The 25,193-nt window shown below is 42.7% G+C and overlaps 1 protein-coding gene across 2 annotated transcripts in view; it reads right to left on the bottom strand.

The window, feature by feature from the left end:
- Positions 1 to 22,054, bottom strand: part of lsp1a (lymphocyte specific protein 1 a) — a 29,224-nt gene extending 7,170 nt beyond the window's left edge. Inside the window, exons 1-12 of one of the 2 annotated variants that reach the window (XM_067493386.1) lie at positions 21,724 to 22,054; positions 12,312 to 12,458; positions 8,153 to 8,522; positions 7,903 to 8,051; positions 7,492 to 7,729; positions 6,779 to 6,916; positions 5,217 to 5,260; positions 3,430 to 3,511; positions 2,352 to 2,489; positions 1,707 to 1,802; positions 1,044 to 1,130; positions 459 to 567 (exon numbers count right to left, since the gene is read on the bottom strand). In XM_067493386.1, the coding sequence (XP_067349487.1) occupies positions 459 to 567; positions 1,044 to 1,130; positions 1,707 to 1,802; positions 2,352 to 2,489; positions 3,430 to 3,511; positions 5,217 to 5,260; positions 6,779 to 6,916; positions 7,492 to 7,729; positions 7,903 to 8,051; positions 8,153 to 8,522; positions 12,312 to 12,458; positions 21,724 to 21,782 (1,657 nt within the window). In that variant the 5' untranslated portion in view covers positions 21,783 to 22,054. Of the gene's footprint in view, positions 1 to 458; positions 568 to 1,043; positions 1,131 to 1,706; positions 1,810 to 2,351; positions 2,490 to 3,429; positions 3,512 to 5,216; positions 5,261 to 6,778; positions 6,917 to 7,491; positions 7,730 to 7,902; positions 8,052 to 8,152; positions 8,523 to 12,311; positions 12,459 to 21,723 lie in introns of both variants that reach the window. The other variant, XM_067493385.1, reaches the window with a different exon arrangement.
- Positions 22,055 to 25,193: the final 3,139 nt, after the last annotated feature.

The raw sequence follows: 25,193 nt of genomic DNA, 5'->3' as shown, positions 1-25,193 counted from the left end.
CTGTGTCATACACATTAGTGTTCCTGGAACTGTGATTTGTCTCTTGAGTTAAAGCTGCTGTGAAGAGGCTGACATCAGTTCCTGGAAGGTCCACGCAAACACAAGCTCAACAACCCAAAGTTGATTAAACCCCGTCACACTTTAGTGCAAATTAAAATGTGTCAAAGCAATTTATTTTATTTTTGTTGTTCATGGAGTGAACAGAGATCGAGTTTGAGCTAAAGATCAGATCTTCTGTTTACTGCCATAATGACAGTAGAGAAGGGAAACGGGAATCGAGTTTTACATGGTTATTTTTACAAAAGCAAAACTGAAAAGTGGAAAACCAAAAGGTACCATACATATATTAAATCCTCAGCCTAATGCCACCTGAATATAAAGCCACTATTTCTACTAGAAAAACCTAGTGAACAGGTTTAGAAGAAGACTGGTAGAGTCACATGTGTCAGTGTTCGTACCAGATTTCCCGTTTGTGAATTCTTCTCCATTCGTGTCATCCACAGGGATCTTTTCATATTTCCCGTGACCGGTGACGACAAATTTGTACTTTTTACTGCCTGTTGAGCCCTGAGGACAGAAAATACAACAATAAATTAGTTCACTTCACTGCTGTCATTTATTATCATCCCAACAATATAATTTTTAAAGTGAATCGATGACACAAACTCAAATGACAACCAGGAAACAACTGTAACTGATCACAAGAATCAACTGATCAAAAGAATTGGCGTGTGGGCAAACTTAATGAGATTAAGTCAGACTGGGGTCCAAAAGTCTGAGACCACCATTGAAAGTGTGTTAAATTTCCATGTAAAACTGCAAATAATCAGAAATTCGGGGATGTCATGAATGAAAAACAGATGATTTGGATTCTGCACTATTCCTACGTTAGAATTCAAATGTAAGCCAATTTGTGTGGTAGCTGAGAAGCTGCAGATTCGGGGCAAACTACATTTTTTCCCAAATTAATATCAACTGAAGAAAACAAATGAGAGTAAAAAACGTTCTAAACTGGACAGTATTGGTTGCTTTTCTGTTGTCACCTTGCTTCTTTGTCCCAGTCTCCCTGACGAATCTCCGATAACCTCCCACATGTTCTTTTTCTGCATCACGTCTCCAGGCTTCACATCCTGAAAAAACAATTAACACAAATAGGTTTGTAATTCCAGCCACACTCGATTAGCCGGTTTATTAAGTACACCCAGCTACAAATTATCACCAAACTCCAACAAACCCGCCTTGATGAAGTTGGTGAGGTTTGCTTCTGGTTTAAACTGTTTTAGACACATTAGGTGTTGAATTGATTGATTTTATATAAATAACGTTTGGATTTCATGATTGAACATCTGTGGTTGTCTGAGATTTTGTTTCTCCACAAGAGCAAAACCCTACATAAGAAACTTTCACTGCTGCACCTGACCACAGTGAACTCGTTACAGATTCTGTCTGTTTGTTAAAAGCTGTTGGACACAAACATCAGGATTTAAAGCTTTTGTGCATTGAAAATGTTCCCTCACAATGTGCTTGTGCTTTGGTTCGATCGTGCATCAAAAAGATGTTCACAGCTTGTGCAACACCAGACCAATGCTTCAGAAACTGAAGGAGGTCTTTGCTAAATGAATCCCAGACAGAAAGGAGGCCAGTAAGGAGGCTTTACTAAGCTCTGACAGCAGAAATTGAGAGTTAAACGTTTATGTGTGACGTACTGCTGCTCTGCAGGGCAACTGTCTGCTGCCATCAGTTGGGCCCTTCACCCACTGAGTGATCAGGTTGGCCACACCGACCTTCAGACCCTCTGTGTCCTGGTTCAGAAAAAAATAAATAAATAAAAAAATTAATTCCAGGGAAACCACATCAGATTAATTGTTATAAAGCTTCATAGCTTTTCAAGATGTTTAGAGAGTTTTCAAGCTAAAGCTTTGATCCAAGTCACACAACTGTGCCCTTAGGAACAGAAACTCCTCAGTAATAAGGCTCAATAAGGTTGGTTTGGATTGTTCCAACAAGTCAGGCAGAAGGTTGAATCTTTGGAAGCCAACTTAATATCAACCACCGATGCCGGGAAAGTGTGTGCGGCCTGGGCTCAGAGCTCATTATCACCGGTCTCTGCCCATCGACACACAAGTCTGTTTGTTTGTTGACCTCAGAGAACTTAATGAAGCAAATGCACATTAAACATGTGGGCACATCAGATCTGCTGCCAGGAGTTTAAATAGACGTGTGAAGTTGGAGCTCTGAGGTCGGCCAAACCGACAAATGTGCTCTCCACAGGCCCAAAAGGGATTTTGGCTTTCAGCATGAACAATAGGCAGGCAGGGCACTAACTTTGTGCTGCCTGTATGTTTTCTTGCCTTGGAGATGGTTGCCTTGGTGGGACTCTGGTTCCAGGCCTCTCCGGCCTCAAACAGGTTCTTCTTGGAGGCGACAGGCTCAGGTGAGCTGGGCAGGTCGGTCAGTGAGGCCTTCGCTGCCCACACCTCCTGAGAGTTCTGCACAATGACAAGCCTGAGTTAGTCCTGTAGGCTAATAAACCATAAAGCTTCTCTATACACTGAAAAAAGTGAAATGATCCTACATGAAACAAGATTAAACTGAATCCATTTTGTTTTTTCTGTTCACTCTGACTTTCCACGGGCTCCATTAGGCTTTTTAATCTGGGTGAGTAAGCATTTTGTAACCAGGGTTTTACGTCACCATGGACCTATTTACACTTCAAAATGTGTGTTGAGAGAGAATGTAGTGGTTCGAGCTTTCAGCTTTGTCTTCTGATAGAGACAGTGGTAGAGCATTGGGTTGGGATGCAGAAGGCCGCCGGTTCGAATCCCACCCCACCAGGTGTGCAAAATCTACGCGCGCAACATGTTCAGCTGTGCCGACCCCTTAAGGGACAAGCCCAAAGCCGTGTCTGTCTAATAGATGGAACGATGTTGCAGGTTTTCCAACACTTTGCACTTTGACAGAGATGTAATTGTTACAATGATAAGTTTGTTTACTGAATCCATTGAAAATAGATTAAACTTAATTTTAGTATGTAGGAGTTAAATCATTATACAAAGATGAATGTACAGTAAGAAATTGAGTCATGGCAATTTGCCAATTTACGTGATATATTTCAGTACATTTAACATGAGCTTAGTTGGAAATATTAATGAGATTAGTCTAAAATATCCTCAAAGTAATTTAGGGAAAAAAATGACAATTTATTGGAAATTATTTTAAAATGATAAGTAGTTAACTTAAAAAATATATCTGGATTTAGACACATGTGTTGTTTGTAACCACTTGAAATAACAAAACTAAGTAACTTCTGCTAAACATTTTTCGTGTCTCTGCACAGATCTAACAGGACTAAAGGTTTTCTGACGGACGTATGAACCAATGAAGAAACCAAAGCCCAACACTTTATATGTATGCGTTTGGGTTGTTGACCTCCACGGCGTGGGCGTACTGCTCCAGCTTGTCATCGATCTTCGATGTCAGGACGAGAGGCTGCGTCTTCTTAAAGCTGTTACTGATTCAAAGGAAACACAATGAGAAACATGAAAAGTTAAAACCAGAGTCACAGATTCAGGAATAAATCAGTTCTCACTGTGAAACTTCATGTTTTATTCATTTTCTCTCATGCCGCTTCATTTTTTCCTAAATTCCACTTTGTCATTTTAAAGTTATACAACTCTCCACAATGAACCACGTCGCCTGCAGTTCACTGTATACAGAAGCTTAATTACCTGAAGTGCTGTTTGCGAGAAACATTTTTTAACATGTTTGCATCATTCACACTTCATTCAAAACCAGAAATGTTAGAAATGTTGTCAGGGCAGCTTAAATGTGAATATGTGGGTGATTAGATGAGGTCTGGCCTGAAAGGAACCATGTTTCATCCAGCTGTCCCAACACAACCTCCACCATCTTCCTGAGAAACCAAATCCAGAAATGAACTCGAATGTTAGATGATGTCATTCCTTCACAGCATGGAGGGAAAATTTCTCCATCTCACTTGTCTGAGACCCCCACCCCCTCTCTGTGATGCCCACATTTTAAAGGTTTTCACTTTAAATTACTTCATACTGTGATCTGCTTTGAAACTGGCTATTTATAGATTATGGTCAACATATGATTGTTTTCTTATCAGAAAACAACTTCGTTGTAATTATGTTCCTCTACAAAAACTTCTACAAAGACACAAAGGCTTTAGTCGTGTTGAGAGCACCACAGATCTGACGACTGCACGCTGCCTGGGGGCTGCCATACCTCACCAAACACCAGAGACGACACCCACACCTGCATCTGGACAGAATTAAGCACAGCCATAAATCACAGCTGAGGAGGTCGAGAGGTCACCTGTCCATCAGTGGAGAATTAACCAGGAGACTGAGCTGCAAACAGAGGCTCTTTTCTTTCATTGTAAATTGAATATCGTTGGATTCTGGATTGTTGATGGAACAGAACCAAACGTGTGATGAAGGTGAGGAGCACTTCAGTGTATTCTAACATTTGGGAGGCTTGTCCTAGGAACTATCCGTCAGAAACCAATCGATTCAGAGACCTGCAAGGCTTAAGTCACTTCTCAGAGTCCAGCCCCCAACCTTCCACAAGTAACATTCAAATCACAAAACTCCCTTCCAACCAAAAATGGCAGCCCAGTCGCACACAGATCAAACCACAACATTATGCCTAATACAGAGTTGGTATCGGACACCAAGGCCTCAGCAGCAGATTCTTCTAGTCTACTAAGTTGGGAGGTGGGGCCTCCATGGATCTGACTCCCACAGTGGATGCTTTTCTCATCACTGCCCCAGATGAACAGTGTACATGCACTTTGCACATCTGACTGGGCCACCTTCATCCATTGCTCCAAAGTCCAGTTCTGATGCTTACTTGCCCGTTGTAGGTGCTTTTGGGAATCAACATGGACCAGCATTCACTGACTCAACAGGACAACAGCCTGTCAACCTCTGCCACCAACAGTCTGCAATGAACCAAAGCTGTTTTGGATATTTCCTGGATCTACAGATGTGCACTGTGGACATGTTTGTACCATCCTGATGGGTCACTTAGAACAAATGTAACCATCTCCAAGTTCTAGTGGGGATGCACAGACACCAAATTTGACCATTTGATATTTTTCTAAAACCACACAGAAATATTTCAGCTTGTCAGATTCATGCAGCCACAAAAACAGATAAAGAATGATCACTGCTCATCATGATATTCACCTTTTCTTCAGTGAGCGATTCAGGGACTCCGTTCTCTCTGTAATCTGAAAAAGAACAAGTCTGAAGTCATTTTCCCCCTTTCTCCAAAGGTCTATGCATTCAGAAGTGTGTAGATTACACTTTAACTATCCATCCAGCACAAACCATATGAATCATCAGAGGAGCTGCAGCGCCCCATCTGGCACCACGTGCAAGGGATGATGGGAACGTGTTTTCAGCTCTGAACAACAGACTGATTTGCATTTGAAAAGAAAGGAACCATTTCCTCAGCTGTTTATGGCAATTTCTTTCTTCTCATTACCTCATGCAGTAAAACTGCTGGCTGTGAAACGGTTTTTGTTCGGTAGAATTGTGGATTCATTAGTTTGGGTGAAACACTGTTGCACCAGGTCAGTTTTGTACCTGTATGAGTTACAAACAGGACCTGAACTGTGCAGCACAAATGCATCCAAAACACTGGCACTGGGCTCATGCAACTGACACAAATTGTCACTTGTTAAAAATACATTTCTAGTTTGGATTACAGACTTTTAAATTATTATAATGAGTCTGATAAAAAATGCAAATGATTATTGTTCTCCCCAAAATCCTCAGAACAAGTGTCAATTTTCAATAAGTGCACAAAGGTGCAGAGACACACATGCAGTGTCATGCACATTTCCATCAGACACAAATGATATCGTGCAGCTCTGGAGCATCTCAAACTTTTTTAAAGGGGACAGTCAGCGTCAGAAGTTTGCACACACAAACTCTTTTCAACTGTACATTTCAGAATAACAGTCATAAGCTGGTATTTGCCTTTAAACGATGCAGCTTAAATCGAACATCACTGGCAGCATTTCCCCTTCCACAGGTTTCCAAGCGTCATATTCAAAAATACCATGTGTGTATCTATGAGATGTTAAAGGCTTTGATAAAGCGCCCGTAAATGATTGGTGTGGAGTTTCATCCTACAAGCTGGATTGTAGCTACCTGGCTGAGAAGTTACACAATCGTCGCCGAAAATCCAGCAGTTGTGCAAAGCTTCGTCCAGCTGTTCAGGTTATGCTGCAGAGTTTAAAAGCAGTGCCACCAACACTACTGACCCCCTGGGAACGTGACAGCAACTGATAAAAAGTGTTTTTTTTTTTTTTTTTTTAAATGTTGCCTTGTTCAAAATAAAGTAGCTCCAATAACAGAAGTATCAATGGGGAAAAAATGTTGAACATGTTCAGAAAAAGTCCATGTAAACATCTGAACTCACCTGCAGGGACTAAACAAGTTGTGCGTAATCTGCTAAATCTACAGTAAAGCAGCACAGCACACACACACTCAAACATTTACATATCAGTGGTTTCCTGATGATAACATGCTAATTTTTTGGTGTAGCAAGGACACACTGGCCTATCAGAGACACACACACACACACACACAAAAAACTTACAAGCTGAGACTGAACCGCTCGGCTGTGAAGGTAACACAGAGTTATTCCTCATTGGCAGGTTGAAGGACAGTCGAACACACACCAGCGTTTAGCTGCACCACCTGTCCATGAATAAGTTAACTTTACAAGATTTATTCACCTTGTGTGTGGGAGCTTTGGGACTAAAGGGACTGAACACCTCGTCTCCATCCACACTGGATGTGCTCAGGTTCTTCATCCTCTCCGCCGCCTCCATCCTCCTCCTCTCGATGTCCTCCTTCATCCGTCTCCTCTCCTCCTGGAGTCACAAACCATGTTGAACTCTACATTTCTGCATCAGACTGTGTGGCTCAAACTGGCTTTTAATGCTAAAGGGGAAAAGTGTCCACACTGCAAATGATGCATTAATGATTTAATGGTCACCAGGGGGCAAAGTGACTCCACATCCCTCTAAAATTTGCGTTTACAAAGTTGGCTAAATGTCGCATAAGTGGTCATGTAGTTGATGCACATGAGCAGTTCTGTGTTGTGTCCTTTTTGCTCTTGTTTGGTGTCCTACTCTTCACCTGCTCCTCTTCTTGTGTCCATCTTTATTTGGACTGTCGCGAGCTAAATAAAGATAAAACTCTTAGAAACATAATCAAACATACTCTTAAAGTCCATATTTTATTACAATCCCGAATCTCCTAAAATACGCTCCCAGCACATCTTTTTGTTTCAAGGCTCTGGGGGGGATTTTGTGTCAGACCACTGTAGATCATAAACTGCCAGAACCTTCTGTTCTATTTTCCTAAAAATCAAGCTTCTTGACTGGTGCCTGGTGGTGATTTGCTGTGTATTGAAAGTAATGAGCTTTTTAATGAGGCACGTCACCTCCTCTCTGTACAGTCGTTGCTGCTCCTCCTCCTCCCGCCTGCGTTCCTCTTCCTCCCGGATTCGGCGTCTCTCCTCCCTCCTCCTCTTCAGCCCCTCCAGCTCCTGCTCGGCCTCGGCCTGACGCTGACTCAGCTGCTCCATCCCCTGGCTCTCCTTTGCCTGGAGGCTCCGTCGGATCTTCTCCAGACGCTGCTCCGCCTCTAGAATGGCCTCCGCCTCCTCTGGCTCCACGGCTCTGCGACACAGACCACAGCGGAGTTAAAGATTTTATTAATGCCAGTCTGGAGACTGTCCAAAGACCTGCCCATGGCCAAGCACTTGTATGTATTTCCTGAAAGCTGAAACTGATAAAGGTTTTAACCAAAGATGCAGGAAGTAACTATGAACCATAAATAAATCACTGCACACCTGGTGGATCTTTTTGCTGTTGTCTTGCCGTCTATGTATTTTGTTACTTCCGTGTTGCTCATGTCTCCGTTGGACTTGCTGGGTTTCGGCTCCTGGTGAAGGAAAACCTTGGATGTGTAGGACACTTTAACTTCTTTTCTTCTCTCCACCTGTGCATTCAAATGTTACGGTCGGCACATTTTTTGAAATACAACAAACTACAAACAGAATCCGCTGTGTGTTTTATCTGTGAAGATCCTTAAATCCCTACCTCTGATTTTGGACCAGGAAACTCATCCCTCTTCTTCTTCTCCTCCTCCTCCTTCTCTTTTTCCCTCATTGCCTTCTCTCCTCTGATGGCCTCCACTTCACGTTCCTTCCTCCTCTCTGTCTCCATCCTGGAGGCTCTGGCCTGGTCTTCTTCCTGCTGTCTCTGAAGTCGGCCTGAGGTTGTGATGCAGGCCTGGACGGTCTTTGTGGGTTGGTTTATCAGGTTCTCCTCTTCGTCCTCCTCATCGCCTCTATGGCTGAGCTCCTGCAGGCGCTGCTGCCTCCGTCTCTCCCTGCGTTGAGTCCAGTCACTGAAGCCCTCGTCCTCCTCTAGAGACAGGGAGCTGCTTGGCTTCAGGTCTCTGTCGTACCTGCGGAGGCGATGAGACTGAATCGTGGGACTAAATGCTAGAATCTTTACGCAGCTGATACTTAACGATTGTCTCTGCTGACTGAACCAGACCAACACTGACTAGGACCAACTCGGTCCAACGAATCGTCACAACCAAATCACAATCATAGTTAACTGTACAGTGATTAAGTGTGTGCCGCCTGGAGATGGTTTTCCTTTTTTTTTTCACCACCTCTGAGCCAGTCTGCAGGAGCTTATTTAGGTTTCTGCTCATCAAAAGGCATCAAGTGATTTCTGTAACAAGGCTTTCCGCGCTTCAGTAAACGCAGGCTTTGACAGGCTGCAAAGGGGGTCGAGTCGCTGCAGGCTGGAAAAGTAACAATGTACAGAACTTATTGAAATGATCTGGAATCAGAGCCAAGAATCAGACTCAAGTTTAACGGCGGTAAAAAGCCTGACTGCAGAATCACCAGGACATTTAAAGTTGTTCTTATTGAGCCTGAAGTTCATGACTTACGTTGAATTTTGCAAGGTCTCATTTTCAGTTCAAAGACAATAACAGAGTGAGGACATACAGCATATGATGAAAATGCAGAGTGGCTTTGAAGCTCAGTTATCGGCTAAGTTTGCTTAGCTTTAAGCACAAAAATATGTTAATTGTTCAAAATTTGGTTGAGGTGAGGACACATTTGCTGTCGTTGTCACGATAACTGATTATGAGAGTTATTGTGATAAGGATTAAAATAAAGCAATGATGGCTGTAAAAACAGGAACTGTGTGTGTTGACTGTCCACCCAGTCGAACCCCCTCCCTCTGTGGATTTAGTAGCTCTGTAACTACAGCCCCCTTATTCCTACTGTTAGTTACAGGCACAAAAGGGCTTTTCCACCTGAACATGAACTTTTCTGGGCTTTTGCTGAAACGACTGATGCCGTTTTGAGGAAAGTTGAACGGATGAACCTATTAGAAAATGAGTCTGGACAAACATGCATGTAAACTAAAACTCACTGGTTGAGGCAAACAACCACAAGGCTGTAATTACAGTTTTGCTCCAGCTGCTAAGCACCCTACCACGCTTCTTGGATGGTTTTCGGACTGTTGTGTGGTGCTGGGTGAGTAGCTCTGCGTTGGTCAGAGGCTTTTTACATTTACCAGCTGCTGGTTGAGGCTGGAAGTGAGGTTAAAGAGTGAAGAGACCAGAGCAACCGGAGGTATTTGCAGGCCACAAAGCCAACACCACAACCCAAAAGGCTGTGAACGCTTCTCACAACCACTGCAGTGTTTTTGTCCTTCCTATGGAGGAGGTCAGTACTGATGTCTGATCAAAAGATGTACAGTACAGAGCAGCAAAGAGCCACTCGTGCAGAAAGTAGTACAATCTACTCGGCCGTTATTTAGCATTTGGACTTTGCTTTTGTGTTTTCGTGAACATTAATTAAGTTTTAAATTAGAACTGGATTGTTTTGCAGTAATTACCACAGCTCCTCTGGTTCTGCCGCCTGCTAATTAAAACTAATGAAAGTGTGTTTAGTGTTTCCAGGAGCTGGCAGAAAGGAATTCACTCAGCATTCCCCAGACGATTAAGACCCCCCCCCCTCCCACCGTTGTATGATGGGAGCAACTAATCAGCCTTAACGACAGGTCATGTTTCTGTGTGCGTCTGCTGTTTGACCTGTAAAGTCGACACCTGGTCAGGTTTGGTATTATTTTGCCTGATCACACTGGCCGTTGCTGCACTGTGAACCCAAAGCTGCCAACCTCAAAAACTCAAAACTGGGATGAAGAGTCAAAGTTTCAAAAAAAAAGTCATTCAGTTTTTTTTTGTTTTTTTTTAAGTTTTTGCCTTTGAGTAAAATAAACAGAAATAAAAGTTCTGTGACCCCCTTTTGAAAATCTATTTATTAATTAAGGCAAACACATAATTAATACTACATATGAACATTTTAAGACCGTCTAACTCGTCTGAGACACTTCAACGAACAAAAAACACAGAGCGGCTTGAAAAAATTAGATCCAAAGAACTTCGTTATATTCACAGCTTGTTCAAAATAAGCATGTTTGGGTTCACTTCTCTGACATCACATGTTGATTTAACGGTGGTGGTGGTGACCAGGGTTAGTGGTTGACCATTCAGTCAGTGCTTTCGAAACACAACAAACTTATATTCTGTACGGTCCCTGAATGCCTCACAGACACATCTGGTGAACGATAGGATGGAAAGAGCTGGTGGCTCAGAGTGTAGGACGCACATTTGGTGAAATTTCATGTTCATATTCTTTAGCTGACACGTTCTGTTCGCTGATCAACTGCTGAAACTGGAAATGCTTGATGAGAAGAACATGGAAACCAAACCATTAAACCATGAACTAAACCATTAGACATATGGTGCAGAGAAAGGAGCTGGAATTTTATGGTCTTAACAAGCTTTAATTTTTTACTTATGCCAAAAAAAATTCTAGTTGCAGCTTTTCCAGTGTAGAAAATCTGGGGTTGATATGAGTAAACAACCTATAAAAACCTCTTGGCAGATGATTGACGTAGCAGTTATAGAAACCAATCTTTAACTAACATCCGTGGGATCTCCGACCTCCCTGAAGGCAGAAAATGCTGCAGCTAATTGACCCAAAGGGGATTTCAAAACAGCATTACATCATCGCTGCATCTTGTGGAGAAAACCCATTTGATTACAGGCTTCAGTGAAGTCACCTCACATCGCATCAGCTGAGCCTGTGATGGGATGGAGGAGAAGGTGTCCGAGGTGCAGGCTGTAATTAAGAGGCTGAAATGAAAAGTCGGCTGAAACACCACAAGCTTTGACATGGTGGTGCTTTTCCCTCAAGACTCTTTGTAGTAAACATTCTTTAAAGGTTGTGTAATGTGAAGCCAGCTGTGTGTTCGTCTTCACATCAACACGACGGGAGGAAAGAGGTTGTTTGCAGTTTTTCCCCCCAATGGAAACATTTGTTTTATGTACCCAGACATCCGTGAAACCCTGTAAACCATCGAGGCCACGTCAAAAACCGCCACAAGTTGCACAGCTGGGAAACATGACGACAAAGTCTTTAAACTCAGAATTATCATCAGGAAAGTAGACGATCACACAGTTACAGTTCGCACAGGAAATCAGTGGACATGAGGAGAGTTAGTGACTAATGGCGTCCACTTAATAACTTCCTGCGTTCTCATGACTGCATGGACAAGAAATTCAAACATATTGATGCCAAATGTGCATTTTTTTTTAAATCTCTTTTTTTTTTAATAAATGGTAAAGTTTGAACTTTGGTTTCATGCTCACAAACTTCTTTTGAACCTTTTGGATTATTTCAAAATTACATCAGGCTCAAACATGATAAACAACACGGCCATGTTTTATCATAAATATATCATAAACAAAATCAAGTCACCTTCGAATTCATCAGATCTTTGTATGTCCGGATTTTATTTTTATGCTACATATGGCCGGGACTTTCTCACACACAAGCATCCAAAGTAGTTCAGTAACTGTCTCCCTTTAGGCTCAATGTTATCATCCATGTCTGTTCCGACTCATGTCCAGCCTTCACTGTTTTTACTTTGAATTAATTGCGAAATGTATTATTTATTTATTTTTTTAGGAAATCCAACATTTGCTGCTTCTTCACCAAACGAGTGTTTAATTTGTGTAAAATGGGAAATTGTGCCTTTAAAACAAAACATGGTGACATTGATGGAAATTCTGGAGCAAAAAGCAAAAGAACAGTTGCACTCGCAGCTTCAGCATTTACACAGTTTGATAAAGTTTTTTTTATTTCCCTTCATCTCTACTTACATGTTCTCCTCTGCTGGCGCCTCGCTCTCCAGTGATGACTCTCCGGTCGTGGAGCCGCTGTTTCTCCGGCGTAGTTCCTCCCGAGCTCTTCGCCGACGCTCCCTCTCCACCTCCTCTGCATCCTCGATGCTCCTCTGAGTCGTCAGCCTAGACACGAGGGAGGACAAACTGTGGTTAATAAAGTTTTAACGAAGTTTGTGAATTCTGACTCATTTTTCCCGCTAGAAAATTTGTCTTTCCCGCCCATCATTTTTACCACTGGACTTTTGACTTGAACTCTGAAAGAATTGCCTAAATGAAAATGTACGACGACTCAGGGATTTTTCTGTGTAATTTCTTTATGCAATGATTAATTTTCCACCGTGGAAACCATAAAACTTCAAACATTCCTCATGTATTACAGCTGACACAGATGGTGACTCATCGTCTGTCAGGCCTCTCGACAAAGAGTCGGTTAAGTCGTGAAGAGGCTGAGATCTGTCCAGGAGAACATCTGCCGGCCCTCAGATGAGAAAGGACACCGGCTGTTTATGTGCAGGATAAACACACGTGCTTTTCACCTCATGTCTGCATGACATCACTGCATTTATTACAAACACTGTTAATCGTCAGTTATGAGCCAAACATGAGCGACGCCCTGATTCACAGCATCACATAAATCCACATTTTCTTTGTTTATTGAATACTGGAAAGATCAGCGTGTACCAGCATTACTGCGAGTTTGGATCTATATTCATTTTAGTGCTGGGTGGTGGTTTTCCGTCCTGTGGGCAGGTAAATGCAGTTTTGAGCAACTTTTTGTTCCAGTTGTGAAGTTTCCATCAACACAACTTCTGCCATGTTCAAATTTTACTCATCACTAATTAACATCGAAACCACATGTACAGTTGCTTCAGCATCAACACGTAAGTAGCTTCCCAAAATATTAATATAAAGAAAACACATCACAAACCAAATATTCCACAAGAAATAAAAAAAAAATCCTCCGCTGGATCTGTATTGGCACATGCTTGTACGGACACTGATACGAAACATGACGGTGAGTGTTTGGATCCAAGCTTGTGACCTGGACTGTGTCCTGCGGAGCAAACACCCAGAGGACTAACAGGTCAATAAGCTCCATGTGCTCAGGTGTCGAGTTACTAAACTCACATTTGGCTTCTGGGTCACTAAAAAGATCCCTAATGTCTGCCAGCCCCCATCTGTTCCTCTGCTGTATGCGGGACATCCTGTGACCTCTGACCCTCAGCATCGGCACAGATAAAACTTTTATTGTTACGTCTTGTCTGGCTTAGTTTCACCACAGTTACAAGCTGCAGCATTATCTCCTATCAGACCCCTCGTGCTTCCTGTGTGCAGAAGTGACACCTCTGTGCAAAAAGTTCAAGTATCAGAAGAGGGAAAATGAACCTACAGAGAAGAATCAGCTGAATCTGCATTTCCTCTTGTCTTTACTGAGCTTTACTGCAAGTTTCAGTTTCATTGTTCTGTTTCAGTTTCTGCACCACACATCTACAGTTTTGTTTCAGTCTTTTTGTCCTCGCAGTGTAATTTCCTGCAGCACGAAGCAGCTGTTTTTAAAGAAAAGCTCTAAATAGTCTCTGTGCACCACCCACTCGGCAGCAAGTAGCGGACAGGAAACCAAGTGCAGTATTCTCTCTCTTTTAGCTCTGGGTTTGGTCTCCCCCACATCCAGAGGTACATTTCAATGCATCGCTCTGTCCAGCAGTTCGTCTCTTTGCCCAATAGCACGCCACCTTAAAAAGTGATGCCACAACTAGTTTCTGCTGCCCACCACTGACCAGCTGCAGCTTTAACACTTCTCTCAGTGAGTTTAGTGTGGCTAGATCCAAAAGTAGTTAATCAGACCATCTACTGTACAGAACCCACTGCTATGCCCCATTAAAGTGTGCTTCCAGTGACAAGCAGTACACAGACGTGTGCAGGGCCAACACAACTTCCTCCATCTCATCTATTTTTTTTCCCCCTGTCTTTCCTTCCTGTGAGCAGACAGGAAAAAGCAGACAGGAAATGAATAAAGGTGCAGAGGTGGAGAGGCTGGTGCACAGCTGGATGTGGGTCAGAAAACACGGCAGAGGTCGGGTAGAGAAAGGATTAAAAACAGGGACGTTTGTATTAGAGGTGCTAGGAGCAGTGTGTCAGGACGATTTGCTCAATGTCAGGTTGGGTAGTCGGGAATTTCAAAGTAAAAGTCTCTGCTGCTACTTACAGATTTATGCCAATGATCTGGATTAAAAAAAAACTAAACAAAAAAACAAATCTGACCAACAAATTCTGGTCTTTTTTGTGATCTAATTTCTGTGGTTCACCAGTAATTAATTTATCATATGTTATCGTGCATCATTTCTTTGCCTCTTTGGTATATTAACTTTTAGAGAAAATGACCTGGAGTTAGGAAAATCAACCAACAACCAAAATATTAGTTGTGACCTGGTCCAGGTCCCCACTGCCTCACAGAGCAGGTTCTGGCTGCTGGCTTGTTGTGTAGTCAGCAGTTGGGTGTTAAAACCTGCTAAACTCTCTCCCTCCTCTGCCCTTTAGTTACGTCTCCTTTCTGTAATCAGCGCTGTGGGATTTTGTCATGTTTGGCACTGGATCAAATATCTGATTCAGACTAAACGATAAATCCCCCTCAGTGCTTTTAAAGTACCGGGATTACCGGCAGTTTTACTTCCTCCTCCTCCTGCATTTTATCGCACTTGTCATTGAATCATTGCAGCAGTGCAGAAATCTCTGCCCTTGTCCAAAGCGGCTGCAGGTCTGGACTGTGTCTCCAGACGATTCACACAACACGTCCTGACCACTCTCTCCGCCTAAGTCCCAAGTCTGTTGTTGCTCTGTAAAGCACCGTCAAATGTTTCTTCAGAGAAATTTCAGGGTGACTCGAGCCAGAACGATACACCTGAGCTGAAAAGTCAATAAACATTGTTGCTGTTTAACTGTTAAATACTGGGTGGCAACACATCCTGTGTTCACTATCAATACTTGATCGTTTTTTTGTTCACGGTTAAAGGACAAACAGAAGAAAGAACAATGTAACATCGTGAAAGTAAAAACAACTGAATTTTCTGCCTGTAAATTCTTCTTTAAGTTGCTGAAGTAAAAAAATGCCTGTAACAATTTCCCAGCCTGAGATTTTCATATTTTTTTTTCAATAAAGTAAAAAAGACATGAACAGCAAATTATAATAATGCAGATAAATGCAGGTTCTGTCTTTAGGCTGTTAACAGTGTAAAAGAAGTTTGGAAAATGCAGTTAATGATCAGCAGGCAACAATCAGAGACATTAAGTAGTAATTCAGTGTGAAATTAGTAAATTACCACATTAGGATTGTGAAGGGGACATGTCCCATATAGAGACGCTGCACCCAGTCAGCAAACAACTCAAATAACAGACTTGAAGCTGGATTCTGTCTCACAGGCTTTTTTATGTTACGTTAACCTGTTTGGGGTTTTCAAAGATGAATTCTGCAAATCTTCAACTTCTAGTTTATGAAAAGTAAAATAAGTAAAAGGAAGGAAATCTATGCAAAAGTAAAAACAGATTTCCACACAAAGTTTTATTTCTAAAGGTTGACTTTCAGAAACACCAAATTAATTTGAAGAATTTGCTTTTTTTCTTAACTAAATTGAAGGAAACAGGTTCATTTCCTGGTTAAGATTCATGTGCCACTGGTTGCAAAAGCACAAACTTATGTGCCAACGATAATAAGCTGCAAAAGCCTGTCAGTTATTCAATTAGCTGATGGAACGCAAATGAACCTGCAACTATTTTGGTAATAGATGATTTGATTCAGTGATTTTCGAAGCAGAACGCCAAATGTTTCCTGGTTCCCGCTTTCAAACACAAAGACTTTTTCTTCTGTTTAAACGTGGGGCTTTTCCTGGGCAAATTTCTGCCCTCAACTTTGGGTTCAAATAAATCGTGAGGATTGGATGAGCTGAAACTCTAAAGCTCATCCTGGATGTATCGCCAAATGGGACAATGATGAACTCGAGAAGAGAAGAACGATGAAGGCAAACGAAATGAAAAACGATATCCAAAATGTTGGAGTGTTTAAGTAACAAACAGTTCTCCAGTGTTTTGGAGACACAGCTGGTTGCTAACAGATTTGTGGCACAATGAGGGAAAAAAAAAAAGAAAAAGATAAAATAGAACGGACCAACAGCACCAACCAGAAACGTGAGACACTCAGCCACAAATACAGATGAAAGCTCCACCACCTGCCAACAGAAACCACTGAACCACACATTGTTGGTCTCTATCTGTCTGCACTTGTTCTGGCATTAAACTTTATTGTCCAACACTGTTTCCCCAGGACGAGCCTGAAAGAGGAACTGGCTGCGAGGAGAAAATAAAGGATTGAAGTATTAAATCCTCAGCTGCTCTTTTGTCAGCCCAAATTCTGTCATCGGCTGGATGACTCGGTTGAATGACACAATAATAACACGGTTCCCTTTCAGCCTCAAAGCCCGCCAGGCTACGCGGGACAGAGGAGGACGGTGGGAAGACGTTTGCGAGATGAAGTCAGTGTTGTGTTAAAACAAGTCCGGGCCGCGGAGGGCACTGAATCACTCTGACACAACAACAGAAAGACGCCAAAAAGTCACCGGAGTCACCAGACGAGTTGTGAGGAAGCAGCCAGAGGGGATCAACCTGCACAGAGCAGCAGGACACGTAGAGTCAAAACTGCTGCTGTTGCTGTTCTCATTTGTCTCCCAATGACAACTTTATTAGAGCTTCTGAAGGTTCAGCACCACTGGTCCCAAAAGAGACATGGACATTTGCAAAGCTGTGCAACATTTTAAACAATGACACGTTGGTTCTGATCCTCAACAGGAAGGTGAAAGCAGAGGCAATGCACAAGTTTGAAAGGGTTTAGAAGACTGAGTATTTACAGCCATGTTCAAAAGTAATGGAGCAGCAATTTATTAGTGTTCTTTAGATGTTTAGGTTTAAAGTTAAAAAATAAAATCAGAAGCACAGCATTACCACCTAATGCCTGCTGTTGCCAAAGGAAGAAGGAAGCCACACAGAACAGGTCACCAGAGTAAAACAACAGCAGCTGATGACAGAAACACAGAGCTGCGAAGAAAAACCCCCCAAACTACCAACAACCTCCACACAGCAGGACTGAAGACATCACAATCCACCATCTGAAGGAAACAAGCAGAAAGACAGAGGCCGTACCACAAGCTGTAAATCCCTCATCAGCCAGGTTTGGAATACGTAACAAAAGAAGCACAGAGATGATCCAGGTTCTGGAACATTATGGATGTTTTATGGACTAATGAGACCAAGGAGACCCACCAAAGTGATGGGAAGTGTGGAGGGAAAATGAATGTGCTCATGATCTAAAGCTCATCTTTGGAGCACAGTGACAGAAGTGTCTTGGTTTACTGGTATAGAAAACAAGACAGTGCAGCGGAATTAATTCAGAGCTGAACACAAAAATTTTACGTTGTGCTTGTTTAAATTCACTTCGAAATCATCTGTTGAAAAATGTTTGCTCACTTGTCTGATCGTCTGATGCAAAAAGTGCTGTGTTCTATACGGCTGAAAAAGAAAATCAGTGACCCAGACGCCTTAAGAACAGCAAACCAATGTACTGGGCTTCCTGCTCCAATACATTTGGAGGGGTTAGTGTTAACCATGGAGTCAGACACCAGTTGTAATGAACAGAAGTCTGACAAGCCCCCTGAGACCTGCAGCAGACTCACTGTGTTATGGCTGCATGTCGGAGTGTCCCCCCTCCGCGCAGAGCACAAATGGATCGCTGATCCATGAAGTCCTGCACGGTTCCCAACAGACTTTACTGGAGGTCGAGGCAAAAACCTGCTAATGGCTGGAATCTGTGGGAGACCTGTGGAACCTCCACAGGACTACAAACAACTAAGGGATTTAAGATTAAAGAGAAGCTGATGAAGAATGACGGAATAATTGTTCACAAACAAACCGAAATCCCGAAACAAATGCAGCGAGGACATTTTCCCTTTATACATAACTAAACAAACCGAGCATCTGATTCCACACGGTGCCAAAGGTTAAGAGCTGGGTGCCCTGAAACGTTTCCCCGACACAAGAGAAGCCTCGATAATATTTCTGATTCGTTTACTCATGTCCTCCAATTACTTAGCTTGCTGTTAGTAATTAACTTTTGGTTCCACTGAATCACGTTTTTATGACTTCCTTACAAACCATTTGGGACAGGAATCAGTACGTGTACTTCATGTACTGTAGCACTAGTACTTCATGCAGGGTGGATTATTAAAAACCTGGCCTGAACCGAGCTCTTTATGCTTTAACCTCGAGGACTTTAATGAGGTGAGAGAGAAAAAACTCCCACGCTGAGAAATCAGCTCTGGAGGAGTTTGGTTATCTGCACATACGGGACAACAGAGAGTGAAGTCAGTGCTCACACAGCAAGGCCAGAGAGATAAAAAGCTGTCATCTGCAAACAGGAAACTCGATCCGTTTACTTTACTGCGTCATTTTAACGCAGACAACCTGCAGAGGGAGGGAGGCTTCATCACTCATCGTCTAACTCCCACCAAAACATTCCTTAGCGCCTTATCTCCCTGGATCGTAAACACACGGGGACAACCGCCATGTGTGGGGGGTTCAGGGGTCATTCAGTCTGTTTCAAAGGAGGTATTGCCCCCTGGATTACGTCACCGGGGGTGAGTTTGTCTCCCGGAAAGCGCTGATTGAAAACAGATCGGCCCTGCTGCCTGCCTGCCTCCGTGCACAGTGCACGGGCTGATAACAGCCGGTCTTTGGCTCCGGTCGACGATTTTCTCCTGCGGTGATGTGTTCGGTTTGTGTTTGACGCTGCAGGCTGATGTTACAGCTGATACCTCTGCAACTGTATGATTTACTGTACAATCAGTTGCGGATTGGTGCTGCGATTTCTTTTAACAACTAAAATCATTGATGACTTTTTTTGTTCTTGTTTTGTCTTTTTCAGAGAACATTCAAACATTTGTAACTGAAAAGTTGAGGATTAAAACTTTAAAAATTGAAAGATCTGACCACTACTTTTTGTATTTAAGAAGGTGTTAAAAGCTAAATTCTGTGCAATCGGCTCCTGCAAAGCAGCTGGAATGAAAGATCAAACCTCTGAGAAATGCAGAATGAATCATGTCTGACACAGTGGATGATGGATGTAAAACAGTCAGTGCCCACATTGCATGATCTAGTGCTTTTTTTGAAAATGACGTCAGCTCCTGCAGACTGATCCCATCTGCTGAATCAGAGCGAGATGCCGCCTCCTCCAGCTGTTATCTGCCGCATTAGCACGCGGCCCAACCGCTGTTCTCACCGTGACTCAGACGTTTACACTGAGTTCACTGATTACAACACCTCCAGACACAGCGAGGCGTCTCGAGCAGACTCCTAGGACCTTAAGTCACTGCGTGAGTACAGAGTATGACAAAACCGGGACTCAGTTTTCTATGGAAAAACTGCTGAGGAAATGGGGAGATGGGAAGAGTTAAACCCTCTTCTGATGCAATAAAATTAATTAGCACAAAGTTAAGTGTGTCTCAATTTGGGGCCTGCATTTGTCCCAGTGTCGTCTCATTTCAAAGCCTCCGTCAAACCTGGCCTTGTCCCGGCTCCAACCACTGATCCTTCGCAGCGATCCCTAGATTCTTTGCACGCGCAACACACAAAGCAACTGGGACATAAATAAAAACCAAGGGCCTTGGAGTCTTGCTGTTGGCCAGCCATCGCATAGCTCAACCTTTGCAGTAACAGATTAGACACAGCTCTTGACTCTGATGCGCAGAATGAATGAAGTTTGTGTCCTGTTCCTGCAGGTTTAAACAAACTTTTGTTGTTCGTGTACTTTGTGTGAGCCAAGAAAAAGGCAGCGCACTCTTGTAGTTCTAAGAGTATCATCAGCAAAGTACACGTTTGAAGTGCTTGTACCAGCTCTACAGAATAACAGCCCTTGATTTGCAGATTTTTCCGCATTACAAAATGGATAATGAGCACTGATGACCCATTTGACAGACTGCAAGTTGGTTTAGTCCAGACCCCCTCCTACAGCACTGATGAGCAGATCGATCTGAGGGGTCGTGGGATGCCGTCAAATTCAAAAGGAGCTAATATTTTCCATGAAATGAAAACTCTCTCTGTTTCAACATCTGATATGTTGTTTCCGTTTTATTGTGAATAAAATGTGGGTTGATGAGATTTGCAAATCATTGCATCCTGTTTTCCATTTCCGTTTTCACATCTTCCCGACTTTTTGGGAATTGAGGTTGTACATATACACTCCCCAAAGTAGAAGAATGGGAAGCTGGTTGAAATTCAATAACGGTGTCCGTTAACCTGGTCCACAAATATAAGAAAAAAATAAAAATCTAACATCACAGCACTCACAAAAAGTGATAAAGAAATGTTTGGGAATGTCACTGTTCAGTATCAACAGATTTGCGACTGGTCATTTATACAAATTGACAACAAATCCACATTCAGTAACCAACCATCTATCATTTTTAACCACGTATCCTGTTCAGGGTCTCAGGGGACTGGAGCCTATCCCAGATGTCTTTGGGCAAGAGCCGGGCTCCACCCTAGACAGGTCTCCACTCATAAGGCCCACATTAGGTATGTTACAGACTTTAAGAACTTATTTGTGTGCAGATCTGTGGTATTGGTGATTAATGTTTTGAAGACAGGGTCACGGATGGATTTACAAGCAGGTCTACTGGGCACAGGACCAAGAGGTCAGGGGGCCCTGGAGCTGGTCCGAGCTGTTATCTCCTGCATTACAAGAGTCACACTGGAACCTGACACAAGATGGGAAAAATATTTTTCCCAAAAGACAGGACGTGCCGCCACTGGTAAGCACCCAGAAAACAAAAGACTGACTCAGTTGACCTTTCACCTCTGACACCACTTCCCCTCTCACTGAAACAGAGATGCCTCAGGCGTCCAGCTTGCCCCAGAGATCAGCAGCGACTGGTCCTGGTTTTCACAAAAAATTTATTTCCTGCTTTAGCTTTTCTCAACTAATTGAACACACAGATAATTTCTTTTTTTTTAAAAAAAAAAGCAAATTAACAGTTTTAATAAATGTATTGTTGTGATTAATGTGAGTGGAGATAAATCCATTCAAAAAGCACCAAATCCCCCCAAAACCCTGCGTGACCCAAAACACTCCCAGTAATCCCACTGTTCCCATTTAGACAAACAATCCTCTTTGTCCTCATCTACAGTTTCTCTTCACATTTCAGACGTTTCACTTAAAAGGTTAAAACACCTTTATCTGATGTCAAACCCAACTGAAATCAGTGTGGTCATGTTTAAATATTAACTTGAGCCGCTTCCTTCTGTGTGTGTTCAGCAGAAACAAACAGAAAGACAAAGATCAGCCACAAACCTCATCAGGTTCTGTAAACCCTGTTTGCTGGAGTTTCTCCTCAGCAAAGCGTTGGACATTCTGGCCTCTTTTCTTCTTCCAATTCCTGTCCTCCTTCTGAAGTCTCTTTGGTGGAAACAAAGCAGATCCCGGTGGCGGATGAGAGTAACTTTCTGCTGCTTTTCTTCTTCTGCACCTCGTCAGCGAAGGCAGCGCTGGGTCCTGCAGCCAAACTGAAGCTCAGATTATTGAGTGTGTTACAGTTACAGACTCTTCTGCTGGTTGCTCCCCTGCTACGCTTGTTGGGAATGTCAGCGGAGCTCAGAGTGACTCCCTCCTCTCTCTCTCTCTCTCTGAGAGAGGCTGGGTTTTCAGTCATTACACCTCCCTCTCCCCCTCCCTCCCTCTGTCCTACATGTGGTTTTCATTGAAGAGCTCAGAGCGGCGGGGCCCGACATCTCTCTCCCTCTTCCCCCCTTACTCACCGCCTTTCTCCGTTATGCCGGTCATGTGTTCCTCCCTGAGGGGGGAATGAAAGATGATCCACTGCTGAACCATCCCCGTCCCCTCCCCGACATTTCAATCTCCGTTTGATTGCCAACACTGCAGATTACCAGAGAACAAAGTAACAAAGTGAGGGAGCCTGAAAGTCTGTGGCTGATGCAGCAGAAACATTTACAATACTGAAAATACTGCACTGCCTTTAAGTAAAAGTACTAGTAGAAATACATTCATGTAAAGCTCAAATATACTTTTGCTAGAGTAAAATTTCTTTGTGTAAGTATTTAAAATAAAAGTATTTTTCTCGCCGTGCAGCTTTGCGTTTATTATAAAGACTTAAATGATGGTTAAAGATGTTTTATGATCTGATGCTCTTTTTTTTTCTCATGTTGGACCATCACACAGTGACAGTAACAGCCTAACTGTTCAGTAAATTCAACAATAAAACACTGATAACATGTCCAGAGAGCTGGACATAAGGTGAGGACACACAGAATTGACGTTGTTTGATGGACTTTGACATGGCAGAGTGAATTTGACACTGCACTCAACGATTGTCAGTTGAAGACACATTTTACCGTGAATTCAGCAGCTTTACAGCTGAAAATAGATTGACAGGCCAAACTCAGCACAAACACACCAAAGTTTTAGTGCTAATATGTCGAAGAAGGAACTGACGCTATGTCTGAACCTGGTTTAGTGAAGAGATTCATGTCTCACTGGTGATTTGTTATGTTAAATTAAGATATAATCATATGCTCTTATATGTAGTGAAATAAAAGTCAAAGCAGTCATAATTACATGTAGTTAAGCCAAGTGAAGATATGTAAAAAGTATTATTGAGTACAGTAAAGAAGTACGTTGCTACTTTCCACCACTGTCTGTAACAGTTGCTCAGCAGAGAGCAGCTGAATCCTAATCTAAACACGTGGAAGTATCTGGAAGGGGAACTTTGGTCATTTTTTAAAAATTACTCATATTTTCAACAAACCTTATACTGTCACTGAAAATAAACCCTTTAGTCATGTTTAGTGTCCTAACCACTAACCAACGTTGCCCCAAATGCTCTGACTCACCATCACTTCATGCAGGAGTCTTTGGGGGAGTTTTATTCTAGTCGCTTTTCGGAATGAACCCGGTGGAGCAGCTCCACTGGGCAGAGCTAGTTTTTGGACAACAGCAGAGAGGTGTACGATGCAGATGGACAAACTAATCCAGGCTGCAGCCTGAGACAGCAAACAGTTTATTGTAGGTTTTAGTGTCGGTATGATGGACTGATAAAATGATGAACGTTACCAATATCATTCTTTAAAGTACAGTGGCACTGACGCACACTAGATGCTGGCTCCAAAAATAAAGATAAGAATTTAAAAAAAAATAATAAAGAAACAAATGAGGTAACTCCCACGTAGCAATCTATAAAATATGTGAACCTGTCTCTTCAATACTGACAACTTACCTTTAGGGGAAGAGTGGGGGGAACATGCCAAACAGCTGCTGAAGATTGGGAATTTGACGTGATGTCTGTTCAGTGCAGCGTTGCCACATCCTGAAAACATTTGCTCAAAACCGCCAGTATCATTGTATTTTGACACAATGGTATTTTGTGGGCGACTGTGGCGCAGGAAGGTAGAGCGGTTGTCCACCAATCTCACAGTTGATGGTTCAATCCCCATCTCCTCCAGTCACATGTCAAAGTCACAGAGAAAGACACTGAGCCCCAACTTAGTTGCTCCCGGTGATTGTTGGCCAGCTGCATAGCAGCTCCCCCATCAGTGTGAGTGTGTGTATGAGTGTGTGTATGAATGGGTGAATAAGAAGCAGTGCAAAGCGCTTTGAGTGCCAATAGGTACGTGCAGAACATTTACTATTTACTTTCAAAATTCAGACTGCAGAACAAATTTCTATTTAAGAATTATTGCTCATACATCGTACAAAAGTCTACATAATGATCATACATCTCTGTTGTTCAATGCCAGATATCACAATGTGCTCGAAGGACAAAGGCTCAGTCTTCAGATCCAGTTGTGCCACTTGATATTTTTGTCCATTTGTGACTGATGACGCCATTAGCTGTTGCCTGAGCGAGACACAGATTAAAGATGGTGAGCTAAACAAATGGTTCTCTGAAAGTGACCAGCAAAAAAATTAAGTGAACACTGAAGGTGTGTTCACACATGTTGGACCTGTGGAGCTGAATCTGTGGCGAAGTTGGCTCTTCGTTGACACCGAAAGGTGGGCTGTCGAGTTTGTGTTGTTCACACGTCTCTATCCACAATCTCAGCAAAACTCTTTGGGAGTTTTTTTGGTTTTTTTCAGGGCAACACAAGCTGCTGCTGTTTGAGTTATGATATGATATCAACCGTCAGTTGCTGCTTGTTTTAATGCACAAGCACACAAGAATACTTGCTCTTACAGGATTTGCAGTTTTATTTACTGCCACAACTTCTAGTAATAATAGACGTCCCACTAACAGTCTGGAGGGAGAGAAGGTTGGCAGAGAAGAGAAATCCATGACAGATGGTAGAAAAAACCTTTGTAGGATTTAGGTTCCTAAGGTTCATGGAAGCCCAAACCTGAACCCCAAACACAGGCTACATGTCGTCAGAGCAGCTCTGTGAAGGATTTAATGTTAAGTCAAGTGATGCTGAGAATGAAAAGACAAGCCTGACTCAGTTTCGGTAGCAAACCTTCCTCCTTTCATTTTTCCTGGTTCGGGACGGTCTGTAACATTCTTTTTAGCCAAGGTTACCCAAGCTTAACCCTGTAAACTGGCACCATCAGTCGAAGCAGCCCAGTTCACGAATTCAATTCCTTTTTTCTTCTGAGATCAGTCAAACCCTCTGCAGCTTTGGACACTCGTGCACAGCTGAATTCAGCTTATGAAACCGTCTCTCTGTCCTTCACACTTCGACAAACCAACTGTGCTGCTTTGTCTCGGCCCCGCTCCTCCCAGAGACCCTCACATATTGAGGACGCCGCTGTTTCCA

This window comes from Channa argus, chromosome 23 (assembly GCF_033026475.1).
Source record: "Channa argus isolate prfri chromosome 23, Channa argus male v1.0, whole genome shotgun sequence".
In the NCBI taxonomy this organism is placed as follows: Eukaryota; Metazoa; Chordata; class Actinopteri; order Anabantiformes; family Channidae; genus Channa; species Channa argus.
Note: the sequence above shows the minus strand (reverse complement) of the source record. Positions and strands in the feature narration are given on the sequence as shown.